This window comes from Planococcus citri, chromosome 5, assembly GCF_950023065.1.
Source record: "Planococcus citri chromosome 5, ihPlaCitr1.1, whole genome shotgun sequence".
Lineage (NCBI taxonomy): Eukaryota > Metazoa > Arthropoda > Insecta > Hemiptera > Pseudococcidae > Planococcus > Planococcus citri.
In genome coordinates this window covers 25,795,130-25,811,702 of record NC_088681.1, presented here as the reverse complement: position 1 = coordinate 25,811,702, position 16,573 = coordinate 25,795,130, and the positions used below count along the sequence as shown (strand labels likewise).

Genomic DNA, 16,573 nt, shown 5'->3' with positions numbered 1-16,573 from the left:
GTGGCCCTACTTACAAAATGGTAGCCATTTTGATTGACAGGTCAGCCGAAATCGTAGATTTTGCGTTCCAACATAGGACTTGCACGAAATTTTTTAAACCGTACAAAGGTAAATCGAAAGAGCAAGCAAAAATTCATCAGCTGTCAAAATTTTAAGCGCTAAAGTGCCTTTTTCGATTTTTGGTGAATTTCCAAAATCAAATTTTGGCCAAAATGTGGGAAAAAATCAAAATCTTACCAAAATGACCTAGAAAGCTGAAATTTGGTATCATAGGTACCCTATTTTTGACCTGCCAAATCGATTGAAACCCGTTTCAAACCATTTTGAGCAGTTCTTGGAGCCTCCAGCAGATTTTTAAAATTCGAAATTTTCACAAAATTTCATCAAATGGAGTTGGAAAGTCGAAATTTATTCTGAAAACTAATTTCAATTCACTATGAAGTCGACTACAGGTGAATTTCAAGTCGTTTTGGGGTCTCCAGCGATTTTTTGAAAATTACTGAAGTCTCCAGTAGATTTTTGAAACTTGAAAGTTCTCCAAAATTTCATCAAATGGAGATGGAAAGCTAAAATTAACTCTGGACTCAAATTTTAACACCCTCTAAAGACGATTTCAGATGGGTTCAAGTCATTTTGGAGCTTCCAGCGACTTTTTGAAAATAACTGGAGTCTCCACCAGATTTTTGAAACTGGAAATTTTCACAACATTTTATCAAATGGGGTTATTAAGCCAAACTTTACGCTTCAAACTAATTTCAATACAATATGAAGTCAACTGCATGGTGGTTTCAAGTGGTTTTGGAGCCTTCTGTGACTTTTTGAAAATTACTGGAGCCTCCAGTAGATTTTTGAAACTTCAAATGGAGATGAAAAGCCAAAATTACCTCTGCACTCCAATTTTAACACCCTCTGAAGACGACTTCAGGTGGGTTCAAGTCATTCTGGAGCCTCCAGTGACTTTTTGAAAGCTTTCATGGCGTTTTAGGAAAATTGAAATTTCGTTAATTTTAGCCTCCCATCTCCATTGATGAAATTTTGGGGAACTTTCAAGTTTCAAAAATCTAGTGGAGGCTTCAGTAATTTTCAAAAATCGCTGGAGATTCCAAAACGACTCGGAATTCACCTGCAGTCGACTTCGTGGTGAATTTAAATTAGTTTGCAGAATGAATTTCGACTTTGCTTCGAGTTTTAAAAATCTGCTGGAGGCTCCAGAACTGCTCAAAACGGTTTGAAACGGTTTTCAATCGATTTGGCAGTTCAAAAATAGGGTATCTGGGCCCATTTGGTAAAATTTTGATTTTTCCCCCACATTTTGGCCAAAATTTGATTTTTGAAAATTCACCAAAAATCGAAAAAGTTACTTTAGCGCTTGAAATTTTGACAGCTTATGAATTTTTGTCTGCTCTTTCGATTTACCTGTGTACGGTTTAAAAAATTTCGTGAGGGTCCATCAAGCCTAATTTCAAACACGGAATTTCTATCTTTTTTTTTGAGGAATTTTTGAGCCTGACATCTCACTCCATTACCTATCAAATAAGCCAGCAAAACATCAACTTTGATTTAGTTCAATCAAAACCCATGCACGTACATCTACGTACATATTAGTATTTAGGTGTACACGTAGCTTTATTTTACTGCCTGTGTAAACTAAGTTGACAACTTACCTACTCTTTCACAAAGCAAAAAAAAAAAAAAAAAAAAAAAACTAGAGAATGTTGAGAAAATCAAAATTTAACCGTTCTGAAAATTTCGTAAAAAATGTTTGCTTTGGTAAAAAACTTTTGAATTGAATATGGTAATAGTAAACTTTTTCATCTACGATTGTACGTATAAAGGTACACAGAAAAGAAAGAACCAAAAACACAGTGAAAAAGTTAGGAACGCCATCTGTTACTTGAGATATTTCCATACCAAAAAATAATAATTTTTTGAAATTAGATCGTTACACTTAAGTATTCACCCAACTTATTAAACCGAGGCTCAAGTATCAAGTATAGCTACTCATTTCTAATTCAAGCTCGAAACTTTTCTTAAGTATCTTAAGATTGAAAGTTAAAATAGAATCGTTTTTGATGATTAAAATTTTATGTTTAAGACAGATACTTACTAGTAGTACGTATACTTGTTTGCCCTTTTTTACTCTGATTAGAACATTTCCAGAGCAAGTGTGATACAATGTCATTGTTTCTACTACATTTCCATTTAATTTTAGATGAATTACAGCTTGGTCATTTGACAAATACCACCTAAATCGAAAAATTCAACTGCCATTATCAAAAATAAGTTACTAGGTACCTAACGATTTGGCTTTGTTTATTTCACAGCGACGGCGGTGGAAGATCTGGTGTTTATTTATGTATTGATGCTAATTTAGAATTAATGGAAGAAGAAGATTGTTTTAACGTTTTCGGATATTTGAAAATGTTACGAAGATCTCGCAAAGGAATGGTGGAAACTTTGGTGAGTACTTGTGTATTTTGCCAGCTTTAATGGAAATCTTGAGTATTTTGTAGTATCACGTTTCAAGTGGATATCTTCTAGGTATACTAGAGGTATGTTTTAAGACGAACGCCACGTGTTCTCGTCCAAATTAATACGTCAACACGAGAAAAGACCTTTATACTTATGAGAAAATATAAGCTAAATAAAGTCGTCGCGAAGAGTAAGAATATAATTATGCATTAGCGAGTGAGCCCTGTGTTTACTATATATGAGACACACTATACGTAAATATTACACACTCGTAAAATGTACTACCTAATCTCGTTTGGAGATTTGGATATGCGTATAATAATTTTCAAATCTATTATTGCGAATGACTTTATTCGTTACATACGAATTATTGGCTACGAGTCAAATGGCTGACTCGTATGTTGGCCAAATTCACCCAGCAGAGGTGTAGACGATGAAGAATAAGTCACGTATAAATATTTTATTTGCTTTTACACTCATTCTGTACCTACCTCTGATTCCATTCTACAGTACAAGTATTTCTATAGACATTCGAGTGATGATCATTTTTATAAAATGATTAGCTGCGGATATAGATGATTTTAGCAAAGTTGCTAGATCATTAAACTTTCCTCTCTATCTAGGTACTCATTTATTAATTCAATTGCAAGTCGAAAATTACAAACAAAAAAAACAGGGGTAAAAATTACTTGACCTCAATAAGAAATATACGAGAATGTAAGGGGAGCGTTCTCGAGTATCTTTTTGTTTACAAACTTGAAGACTGTTTTTCTGTCGTATAAAATACTCCATCACGAATCCACCTATTAATTCATATCACGATATAGTTTCGCTAGGCAGCCGCTTATAACCTATTTAATTCTAAACATCTGTCAAAGCTAAGTTCATTTCTCATTTGAAACTTGGGGAAAGTTTCGTTTGCACGTTGCACGTATAAAAACTACGGCCAAAGTTTTCACTCTGTTGAAAAATTATTGAAAAAAATATCGGCACAAAAACGTACAGTAGGTACCTACATATAAAGTATGAACAGAAAGGGAACGCTTGAGGCTAGAAGGATCGACAGCGTCGTCGCACGTCGCTCTCTCTGCTGAAAGAGAGAATCTTACGACGACTACTACGGAAATGTATTAATACATTTAAAAAATTTATTTTTTTCTCGCTTGTTTAGCGAAGCAAAGTAATTCGCGAAGTAAAAAGGGTACTTTGTCGAGAGATGGGAAAATATAGCAATAGGTACGTAGATGAACCTACCTACACTTTCGCCACACCTTGGTGATATTCGAAAAGAAATAAAATGGATTTTGGAATTGCCTTGGGCGCTAAAATGGGTTTTTAGCGAGGAATAAAAAAAAACACACTCGAATAATGCCATAATACAATTCGTTTCGATAGTTTTATATTTTCGTTTTATGCGTCTCAAGTACCTATTCGTTTTGAAATTTGATTTGAAACCAGGAAACTTATTCGGTTTCGGTATCGACGATAGTGTCCCTGCAGCAATAATGAACGTGAAAGGGAATTCTCTTTTGTCTTTCGGCCTATTTGGCAACACTGTTGTGTGATGCTTGCGGCTACGTGGTTCGTGTCAGTTAGCGCGTAGGTGTTGAATTGAAAAGTTGTCGAGTATTGGGTTCGTTCACGGTTTTATACTCCAGATGTAATTAGCTAACTCAATTTTTTCGTCTTCTTTTCTAGGACCAATATAAATTTATTTACGATACGTTAGAAGAATTCGTGATATGTGGTATTTCCTGGTTCCCTGTCAAAGAACTTTCACAAAGACTGAAAATGAAATCGATAAGAGATTCCTACACGAAGCTAAACGAGTATCAAAGGGAATACCAGGTAGGTGTGAATTTGCTGGTGCCTACCTTGGTACAGTATATATTTCTAGCTTAAAGCAACTGCTTGTGAAGTAAGTTTTGGCAGAATGAATTCCCTCCTCTTTTTTTTTTGAAAATGGTATGAAGTTGCAGTTTTTGAGTTGCAAAAGAAAAGGATGGAAATTGAATGCGAAAAAAAGCATCGGAAAAATTGCCTAAAATGCTTTAAAAAGGAAGGGTAAACTTGTACGAATCTCAATGAAAAATGATCTTTTTAAACCAAGACTTGGGTTAAATTAAAATTTATATTTCATTGAAATTTCAAAAACCTCAAAGAAAAAACATTGGAAACCTTGAATTGATAAAAGGTTGTGAAAAAATATGAATACCTACATCAGAAATTATTTTGAAATGATGATCAACTTTCCGAAAATCTAAATACTCGTAAACTATAATTTGCGTAAATTTTTCATTTTTCATTTTTTTCTTTTTTTTTTGAACTTGAAGAGCTCGTACCAACTTGAATTTGTTTTCAAAAAAGGTACTTTAGTAGTCAAGAAATGTTGGAAAATCGACTAAAATGAAGTGGTCAAAGAAGGAGCAAAACAACAGCAAAACTTATTTTTAAAAGTTTGACTACTTAGTTACATATTTTGGAACATTGTGGTAAAAACACAAGAGTTTTTGCCTAATTTTCTGCAATGAGAAAAAGTTTCTGCAATTTTTAGCAGAAAGGAAAACATTGAAAAACACTAAAAAAGAGGGTTTGACATTTTTTGGTAAAAAGATGAGAATTTTGATGTAAATTTTTTGAAAAAAAGTGAGACGTTTTGGATTTTTTTTTGAAAAAAAACAACAATTTTAAGCTATTTTGCTAAAAAGTAAAAATTATTTATGATGCAAGAAATTTTAATAATTTTCGGCAAAGAACTAAACTTGGCAGTGTTAGAAAAAATCAGACCCAAAGATTTGGCAAAACATGATTTCTAACAAACAAAAAAAAACTTAGGACTTTTGGGTACTTAATTCTTGAAGCAAGTGAGTTTTTCGTTAAAATTTTGATAGTTTTGAAAAAAAAATATGAATTTTTGGTTATAAAAAATTATATTTATTCACAATTTTTGTCAAAAAAGATAGACTTTTTGCAACTACTAAAAGAATGAGTCTTGGAAGTAATTTTTTTGAAAAATAAAATAAATATGTATGTAAATAAAAAAAACTTGTCAGCAATTTAATTAAAAGTGAAAATTTTTGCCATTTTTTTGGCAAAAAGCAAAACTTGGTCAATTTTAGCAAATATTGGCCTATTTTGTAATTACCTATTGATTTTTTAAAAAAACTTTTTGATGAAAAAGCGAAACATGTAAAGCAATTTTTGGAAAAAAGACGATACTTTTGTGTGATTTCAGGGAGAAACCATTTTTTTAAAGATGTACCTACGATAAGATTATATTTTTTGAAAATTTGAGAAAAAAATAACAGGACTAACCAAAATGTCAAAACACTCCTTTTTCGACTTTTGAAATTGGCAATAATAAAAATACCATATTTTTTGAAAACTTTAAAAAATTGAAAAGTAAGCGTGTAAGAGCCCTGAAAAAGCAAGGGGTCATTCCATGTCAATTCAACCAACGTTTTTGAGTCATGCCTTTCGATTTCGCTCAAATTTTTTTTAAAATATCTACCCACCCAGTAAGTAAGAAACCCGCAATCAGTTTGGTCCCAGCCCCCTCAGGGGGCGAGTGGAGGGCTTCCATTATTTTTACATTGCCTCGAGGTACTTACAACTTCAGCAGCGCATTCCTCCAAAACTATGATACTTTGATCAACACTGATTTCACAGTTCAAAAGAGTATTGAATTTTGAACTTTCTAAGCATTTTGAAATTTTCAAAATTTGAAAGTTCAAATTTGGAAACGGCGCTGTAGGTGAGAGTGATACGTATAACGTATTCAACAGAATCGACAAAGTCGATAAAATAACATGGAACTGCTTTTCAACTTAAATAAATTGAATTTTATTTTCAAATAAAAAAATTCAAAAAAATAACATCGAAATAAAATGACTTTCGTCGAACATAAAAACGTTGTTGACAATATAAAAACCAACAGAGGAATGACCTCAAACGTATACACTGTAAAAGTACGAAATTTTGAGTCTAAATATTTTAAACTAGCCGAATATTTCTATTTTACGCAAAATCGCGTAATTTTGAATTTTGCTCCTGGCGCACTTTGGCAACCAACAATTCTTTAAACGAATACGAAATACCTAACGAAATAAACAAAAGTTTCTTAGACTAGTTTTTAAAGACGAATCTACGTGTGATATACGTACCTAAGTACGATGCCTACGTATATACGTATTAACGAAATCTTAACACTCCCCCTTAAAATTAACATTTTTTAAATAAAAAATAAATTTTACAATATTTCACCGAACGAACGAACATAATAAATGGGGTGGTGTATACAATTACGTGTAACATATGCGAGAAGTCAAAAATAACACAAATAAAAAGTACGTTTGATAACATTTGTCATCAAAACACGACGATTATTTCAATTTATACATTAAATTGAACATTTTCTTAAAAATCTTTCGCGTAAGGGATTTGGTCATTGCATCTGCAATTTGGTCAGTCCCTGCAATTTTAACGAGTTGTACGATATGTTTCTGTACGAGATCGCGAACGTGGTGTACAGAAATATCGATGTGTCGTGTTCGTTGACTTTCCGTAGTACTACCGATAGCAATCGCCGAAGAGCTATCGGAGAAAACGGGGATCGTTTCGATTTTGATATTTAATTCCGAGAGAAAATTTTTCCATGCTAAACCTTGTTTAGCTGAGAACGACATCGCTATATACTCTGATTCGGCAGACGAAGTGCTAACACAGTTTTGTTTTTTTACTGACCAATCGATAAGATTTCCACAGTGATAAGTCATAACTCCACTTGTGGACGTCCTATCGATTAAATCACCGGCGTAATCTGCATCGACGAATATTCTGAAGTTATACCTGTCTTTTCTAACGTTTGTATCGTACCGTAATTTAGTTTCTATCGTGGTTTTTAAATACTTTAATATGCGTAATGCATATTGATAAATTTCAGAATTTGCGAATTGCTGGTATCGTGATAAGAAATTTACCGGGAAAGCGATGTCCGGTCTAGTGCCTCTCGAAATATATCCCAAGCAACCTAAAAGAGCTCGTACTTTGGTTTCGTACGATTTATCGCGTTTTGGATTTACGATTTTGAGATTTGGTTCCATTGGAGAATACACATTATTCGCACCTTCTAAACCGTACTCCTTTATCAGCGAATTAATATACGCTACCTGGTGTAAGTACGTACATTTATTGCTTTTATTTCTATCGATTTCAATTCCCACGAATTTTTTACTCTCCCCGAGATCACGAATTCCAAATTTATTTTCAAGAGAATCAACTAACCATTTGATTAGTTTAGAATCTCTACCCGAAATTAAAAAATCATCTACGAAAACTACAAAGAAACATCTCAATGGATCTTTGCTATCGAAATATACGCACGGTTCCACTTTGGATTGTTCAAATCCCAACGATAATAAATACTCGTTCAATTTAGAATTCCAATTTTTAGGGGAGGTTTTTAACCCATAAAGTGACCTTTTTAAAACGAAAATTTTTCCTTTATTTTCAGGTGAAGAACCCTGAGGTGGCTTAAAAACTATCGTTCGAGTGATATCTCCGTTGAGAAATGCCGTTGATACGTCTAATTGCCTTAAGGGCCAATCGTTTACGGTCGCTACGTTAATTACCTCACGAATGATCGGATTATTTGGAGTCGGCGCGTAAATTTCAGTTAGCTCGTACTTATGGAGGTCTTTAAAACCTCTCAAGACGAGTCGAGCTTTGAATTTTACTCCCCCTTGGGTATTGATCTTCTTAGTCAAAACCCACTTCGAGTCGACTTGAGAGTAACTATCGGTTTTAAGCTCATCCAACGTACTTTCATACCAGACTTCCTTTTTCTCCATCGCTTCAAGCTCTTCTTGAATTGCCTTACGCCAAAATTTACCATCGGGACCTGAGATTGCCTGTTCGTAGGTCAGTTCGTTCGACTGTTTTTCGTTCGATTTTAATGCAAAATGTTTTGCTGATTGATCTTCGTTAGTTTCAGATTCACTATCCGAAGAATCATCGCTCGAAGAATTTACCGAAAGAATATCGCTACCTACACTACTCAAATAATTTTGATTCATGGCACCACTGGCCGATGGTATTGGATTTGCCAAACTCTCGCTGTTTTGCGTAAAGTCGATAAAGTTATTATCTACAGTTTCTCCGGTCAAATCAGCGTATGTTTTCGTTTCATCAAACTCAACGTTCGATGAAGGTACGATTTTATTACGTTTTACATCGAGCATTAAATACCCAGTATCGGAAAAACCAACCAAAATCATCGGTTCGGATTTTTCATCCAATTTATCACGTTTTTCTTTTGGTTTCAGAACAAAACCTACGCTACCGAACAATTTCAAATGAGACAGATCGGGACTACGTTGATTCCAAATCTCGTAAGGGGATTTCATATTTAAAGAAGAATTTGGTATACGATTATAAATAAACGTAGCTGAATATGCAGCGTATACCCAGAATTTTTTAGGCAAATTGGCATCTATCAAAAATGACCTCATTCTCTCCTGCAACGTACGGAAAAATCTTTCTATGGCGCCGTTATGCTGCGCTTCGTAGGGTTCAGAGTTCTGCATTTGCATACCCTCCCTATTTACAACTTCCTTGAATTTACCTCCGACTAATTCAGGCGCGTTATCGCATCGAATACGCGTAATTTTACGATTAAAAATGTTCGAAACCAATTTATTATACGATTCAAAATAGTACCCTACTTCGTCCTTCGTTTCCATTGCATACGTAACTGCAAATCTCGTACAATCGTCTAAAAATCCTACAATATATCTTTCCCCATCAATACTTGAATTTATTGGACCCATAATATCTACGTGTACGAGGTCTAACGGATTTTTGAAACGATATCTCGAACTATTATATGCGTGCTTTTTCTGTTTAGCTTTACAACAGACACTACATTGACTTAATTTCGGACACGCACATTTCTTCAAGCCTGGAATAGCATAGATAACTTTTTTCGATGGGTGACCTAACCTTCTATGCCAAATATCGGTACGTAGTTCATCATTTTTAAAATTAGAATTAATATTCAAATTTTCCATATTTCGTGTCAAAGAATTTACATCACTGTTATTTGCAGACTCATCGTCTGCCGAATTGACCGTACCAGTAGCGGAATCTGCCGAATTCAAAGCACTGTCGTACCACTCAGAAACAAAATTTATTAGAAATTTTACTACAAACAAACCGTTAACAATTTTTAAAGATGCCACCCTAGCTCCGTTACGATCGACGATTCGAGGATTCGCGTCAAATAATACCGAAAAACCGTTTTCATTTAATTTAATCACGCTCAACAGATTGTGAGAAAGTTGGGGAACAAAAAATACGTCTTTTAAATAATATTCTTTATCGTTGTCACCTAAAATAGGTAAGTTTCCTACGCTATCTTTAGTAAGAAAAACGTTTTCTTTAGCGACCAAAATCGTTTCACCGAATAATTTATTTTCGTTTTTCAGTAAATTTGGAAAACGAACCATGTGATTCGTGCAGCCCGAATCTACGATGAACGTCAAGTAATCTTCACCATCATCTACGTTGGAATGACCGTAGGTCGTTTGTAACGCGGAATCGAAACAACCCGAAAGGTTCGCTAAAGCGCAAATCGACGCATTACTACGTTTACTACTACGATTCGAATTAGTACCAAAATTTTGACTCACCATTACGGACGACGAGGCAGGCGACGAAGCGGACAACGGAGCGGACGACGGAGCTACATAACCAGAAGAAGTCGACGGTACCGGATCAATTGAGCCAGACACTGATCCGTTTTGGAATGCAATCATAGCGGTGGGTGGAGGACGACCTCCAGGTCCCTTGCCAGTATCATTCCTCTTGTTCTTCGCGTCCTTGCTTCGCTTTTCATTCGCCTCGTCTCCGTAACGAGGGCACGATTTTCCGAAATGGCCTAAGCCGTTACATCTGTAACAGCGAACGGATTCGTTTGGGTTTCGATCACGTTTCGTATCGTCGAATTTTGAGCGACACGAATTCGCTTTATGTCCAACCTTGCGACATTTGTAGCATCTCTGCCTATCTTTCTTGTCCCTATTATCAGACGACGAATTCGACCTTTTCCCCTGTTCCCCAGAGGGGCCAGGTACCACTAATGCTGCACCTTTCAACGATTCCTTCGACGACGACGATTTGTTTCTGTCATCATAGTCTTTCAACAATGATGCCAGTAACTCAGGATCGGCTGGTTTGCCGTGTAACGCTGTGCGGGCCGATACGCAGATATTATCGAATCGCTTTTTATCTTTAATACCCGTTAATATGTACGAGTATTTCTCCGCAGCGTTCACGACAACCCCAGCGGCCTCCAGTTTGTTAACAAGCAACTGAATTTCATCGAGGTAGTTCCTACACGTATCGAACCTATCTATGTCGAGTTTGGCCAAGGCCGTACGGGTCTCTACTAACGCGATCTCGTCTACTTGACCATAATTGTCGTCTAATTCTTTTAATAATTTTTTCGGACACCGTTCCTCTTTAATAAGACGCGCGATCGTATCGTGTAAACGCTCGAATATGAAATTAAAGGCTTTGTCCCTTTGGTCGGGTGAACAATCATCGGGGGTTAACACGCATTTCTCTAATTTTTTTAGCCCAGAGTGCGATTAATAAACGACGCTTAAACATTACATAATTTAAACCAACTTTGTATTGAGCAGGATTATGCTCCTTACGGTCGCCAGACATTGCGGTTTTGTATTCGCCGGACGATTCACTTGAACTACGACTACTATCTCGACTGCTTGAGCTTCGACTGCGGTTACGACGTATTGGCGACGGAGTCAGCGTACGAATCGGCGGAATTGGATTCTCAACGTTTACCGGATCAGGCGTTGGCGGTTCGACGTTTTCGGCGGATTGCGTAGACGACGACAGTTTCGGATTTGCGTTATTATTCGACGACGTTGGCGTAGATTGATCGCCGCTCGCAATATTTGACTTTGCTGCAGCTTTCTTTAATTCGAGCGATTTGCGCAATAATTTCTTGCGCGCGTTTCTCTTACGGTTTCTGGCCGTACGTGCACTACCAGTAGAGAAACCTCTGCATTCGCCGGAATCGTCTAGGTTTAACGAATTATCACTAGACTCGGAATCGGACTCGTTTTTCGACGAATTAGTGCCCAAAATCGCACTCAACATTTACGGAAACGAAAATAACGAACGTAGAAATCGAAAAGCTATTGAACCATAGCTCTGCCTACCATGATACGTATAACGTATTCAACAGAATCGACAAAGTCGATAAAATAACATGGAACTGCTTTTCAACTTAAATAAATTGAATTTTATTTTCAAATAAAAAAATTCAAAAAAATAACATCGAAATAAAATGACTTTCGTCGAACATAAAAACGTTGTTGACAATATAAAAACCAACAGAGGAATGACCTCAAACGTATACACTGTAAAAGTACGAAATTTTGAGTCTAAATATTTTAAACTAGCCGAATATTTCTATTTTACGCAAAATCGCGTAATTTTGAATTTTGCTCCTGGCGCACTTTGGCAACCAACAATTCTTTAAACGAATACGAAATACCTAACGAAATAAACAAAAGTTTCTTAGACTAGTTTTTAAAGACGAATCTACGTGTGATATACGTACCTAAGTACGATGCCTACGTATATACGTATTAACGAAATCTTAACAGAGAGCTACCATTTAAAATTCTGAAAAAACTTCCTTAGATGCACCTTTTGATGTTTTTTTGAAATATTCATGTTTCGAGATGGGATCTCTTAATGGAGAGAAAGCACCCACACCCCCAATTTTGGGCAAAACTTTCAAAAAAAAATCCGGGGCATGTGATACATCGAGTTGTATGTTTTTGGTAACGCTGAACACGAATATGACGTTAGATTTTTGATTGGGCCCTATCCACGGCCCCCAGCACCTCCCCAAATGGGGTAAAAGTTCAAAATAGGGGTTTTTTCGAGCGACACATCAAATAGTATGTTTTTGGTGACGATAAATACGAATATGACGTCAGATTTTTGGTTGGACCTATCGACGGCCCCCAGCACCTCCCCAAGGGGGAGTAACCTAAAAAAAAAATGGTTTCAATCGTGTGACACATGAGATGGTAAGTTTTCGATGTTGCTGAACACGAATATAGCCTTGGTTTTTCAAATTGACCTCACCCATGCCTCCCAGAACCCCCCCCCCCTCAATTGGTAAATGTCTAACAAATTTGTTGGAGGCCGTGGATAGGTCCAATCAAAAATCTGACGTCATATTCGTATTCAGCGTCACCAAAAACATACAATTTCATGTGTCGCACGAATAAAACACTTTTTTGAACATTTACCCCATATGGGGAGGTGCTGGGGCCGGAGGCCGTGGATAGGGTCCAATCAAAAATCTGACGTCATATTCGTGTTCAACGTTACCAAAAACATACAAGTCGATATATCACATGCCCCAGATTTTTTTTTGAAAGTTTTGCCCAAAGTTGGGGGTGAGGGTGCTCCCCCACCATTAAGAGATCCCATCTCTAAACTTGAATATATCAAAAAAGCATCAAAAGGTGCATCTATGGAAATTTTTCAGAATTTCAAATGGTAGCTCTCACTTACAGCGCCATTTCAAAATTTGAACTTTCAAATTTTGAAAGTTTTAAAATGCTTAGAAAGTTCAAAATTTAATACCCTTTTGAACTGCGGAATTAGTTTTGATCAAAGTATCATAGTTTTGGAGGAATGCGCTGCTGAAGTTGAGTACCTCGAGACAATGTGAAAATAATGGAAGCCCCCCCCCCACCCGCCTCCTGAGGGAGCTGGGACCAAACTGATTGCGGGTTTTTTACTTACTGGGTGGGTAGATATTGGGGGGAAAAAATGAGCGAAATCGAAAGACATGACTTTCAAAATTGCACTTTTTTATTTTCAAGATAAAATGATTTTTAATTTTTAAATGAAATCAGCTGACTTAGACATACTTTTAAAAATTATACTTTCTCAAAAAGCTCACACATCGTAAGGCTTTTTAAAACAGCACAAACAGATTTATTCTGAATTCAAGTACATAAAATCACTTTCACTTTATGGGGCTCCAAAGTTGAGCTTCAAAATAAATCCCATTAGAAATTTTTAAACAACATTTTTAGAAGATAGAAGGCTCAAAATGACCTGTCTTAATTTGAAATTCACCTTTAAAATTGTTTTCAAATTGGCATACTTAAATTTTGAAATTACAAATACCTACCTAGATAGATTACGTATGTAAAAGGAAGGATTTTTTAGCGGATTGTATCGTTGTTCAAATTCAGCATAATCCATCTGCCACAACCTATTTTAAAAATCTAATATCTTTAGCTTACTTACTGATTTCAATCTCAGCTTAAAAATTATTTCATTCCGCCTTTTCAGCAAATTTGCAAAATGACACCCCGATTCACAATCGGAGACTGTGCCGGTGGCCATCGAGGTGATAATAGAGAAAAGAATCGCGACGTTTTAGTCGTTCCACGTGAGTATCATTGAGATTAACAAATTCTGACAAACACGCGCCATGCTAGTCCCTTCGCTTTGTGCAAATTGCAAAACATCACACCGAGCTCGCAGCTCTTAGTATCTTTTCCTTTGCTCCTTCTGTTGTGTTATCCTCATGGTTTTCATCTCTCAGCGTACCTATTCCATTCCATAAACGTAGGTTGTCGCTATCGTTTTGATAAAACTCCAAAAACCACGATGGTTAAAGTACTCTCTGATGTATAGCATACTTGCTAATGCTATGTATTATATTCGAAATCCTCTTTAATACCTTTCTTTTGTAATTGTCTCTTATTAATCGTACACTCGTGTACAGTATACTCGTGCTATATAACCAGGTCTACACATTATTGTACATACAAGTAGTTGATCAATTTTACATTTAACTGTGGCCTATTCTAATCTGTGTAATTTCATTTTACAGCTGATAATTTCCGACCTTATTTGATATCATTCCAAGGGAACAATTATACTGATTATATAAATGCTGTTTTTGTCGATGTAAGTATCTGCTAATGCTCTTGTATTTTTAATGTTAGGTATGAATAAAATTACCTACATTTGAATTTTAAAACGACTCTGTACCAAAATATGTACCTACCTACCTACCTACCTACCTACCTACTAGATATCAAAAAAGGTTAGGAACATAAAATATGTATTGACAATTTTGAGCTCACTTTGAAGTGCCCTAATTTCTCTTATTTTATCAAGCTGATAAATTTTCAGTCACTTCTCATTCAAGTACATTGCAACGTAAAACTTGAATATTAAAACATTTTCAATTTTTGGAAATTGCCAAGAGATGAGAGGAGTAAAAGTGGCACTTGATGAAGATTATTTCCTCATAAAAACAAAGTTTTTTAGCATAGGAAGAGGGAATATTCTTCACCAAAAAAAATATCAATTCACTCTACTCGAATATGAAGGACCTACATCTTATCTTTGTAGGAAAACATTAACTACGAAATTCGGTTTCCGTAAAAACCTCCCCCCCCCCACTTGTAAGTTGTGGTGCAAATACGGCTCCGTAATTAAACGCGATAAAAAAGGAAAGACGACGACGATATTTAATACGTGCACGTAGTTTTCTCTCTCTCTCTCTCTCTCGCTATTTTCTCTCTCATACGCTAATTTATTTCTACACTTATTGCGAACGAGAAAGGGGTTGAAGAACTTTTTTACAGGTTCAAAAACCGCCTATGTTTATCAGATTAAGTAATCTTGCACGTGCCTTGAATATATGCTCGCTGATTCGTATCGTTCAATATACCTGGCTGAGCTTTGGCTCTCACTCATATGGTATTATGCTTTATATACCTACACCTACCTACAGACGGAGATACTCATACATTTACATTAGGGTAACATTATATAGTAGGTTTAGTCACATTTATGGTGAAGAGAAAACATTATACACATACAAGGTGTGTGAACAATAAAGGGTGGAATTGAGCTATTTGCGTAGTTGACCCATATTTTTAAGTGATCGCCAAATCATTGGTAGAAATCTCGATGCGTACTGTTCATATAGGTAGGTATAGTTCGTATGTAGTATATTTTATGAGAGCAAAATGAGATGCTTTTAAACTAAAGCGCGCAGGTTAAGGGTTGAATTTGCGTTGAATAAAACATACACCGAGGTACATAATTTATTTGAGGGGAATTCCTTTTTTTACTATGCGATTTTATCGCGTGGAAAAAAAACTTGAAATATTCATAATTTTGTCGAAAACCTGTAACTATTCGAATTCATACGTGGAAGTGTTTTTTTTGTTCCTTTGATGGAATAAACGTGTACCGAGATGTAAGTGAATACCTACCTGCCCACCAGAGTTCATTTAAATTGAACTTTGAGTATTTTGCTATGTTGCCAAGTGTGAAATATTGACACCTATCTCACAAAATTTTGATGAATCTCCAAGTGCTTCCAAATTTTTTCAATGTTACAATATTTTTGGAGGTTTTGTTACCAGAACTTTTCAAAACAGCCGGAAACTAATTTGGGAGGAAGATCAGGAGGGAGGAGAGGAGGTAGCGTCTTGAAAAAAAAGTGAAGTACCAAATTTTAGTTTCTAGCTTGATTTTACTAATTAGGGATACCAATTTTGAATAAATTTGAAATTTCACAACATAGGCTACTACCCCGGACATTTCACCATCATCATCATGTTCCAAAAGCTCAAAGCTTCCAAGTTTATCGAGCGACAAAATTTTTTTTCAACTTTTTTCAAGACTCATTATCTGGAAAACGGCTGAACCGATTTCGATTAAACTTGAAATCTCACTAGGCCTGCACCTCAATTTTTGGCGAATCATTCATGAACGAATTGATCAGAGTCACTTATGCGAATAAATTCGTTCGCGAATGATTCACTAAAAATTATTTAATTCGTTCGCGAATGATTCATCAAAAATTGAGTAAATGTATCGATTCGTTCGCGAACGAGTCACTTATACTGATCAATTCGTTCGCGAATGATTCATCAAAAATTGAGTAAATGAATCGATTCTTTTGAGAACGAGTCACTTATACGAATCAATTCGTTCGCGAACGATTCATCAA

The 16,573-nt window shown here is 35.8% G+C and overlaps 1 protein-coding gene across 2 annotated transcripts in view; it reads left to right on the top strand.

Annotated features, from left to right (window-relative positions):
* Window positions 1-16,573, top strand: part of Ptp36E (protein tyrosine phosphatase 36E) — a 166,281-nt gene that overhangs the window by 136,661 nt on the left and 13,047 nt on the right. For both annotated transcript variants that reach the window (XM_065369415.1, XM_065369414.1), the window contains exons 8-11: window positions 2,325-2,460; window positions 4,171-4,320; window positions 13,885-13,984; window positions 14,432-14,508. In XM_065369415.1, coding sequence (XP_065225487.1) covers window positions 2,325-2,460; window positions 4,171-4,320; window positions 13,885-13,984; window positions 14,432-14,508 — 463 coding nt within the window. The remainder of the gene's footprint in view (window positions 1-2,324; window positions 2,461-4,170; window positions 4,321-13,884; window positions 13,985-14,431; window positions 14,509-16,573) is intronic.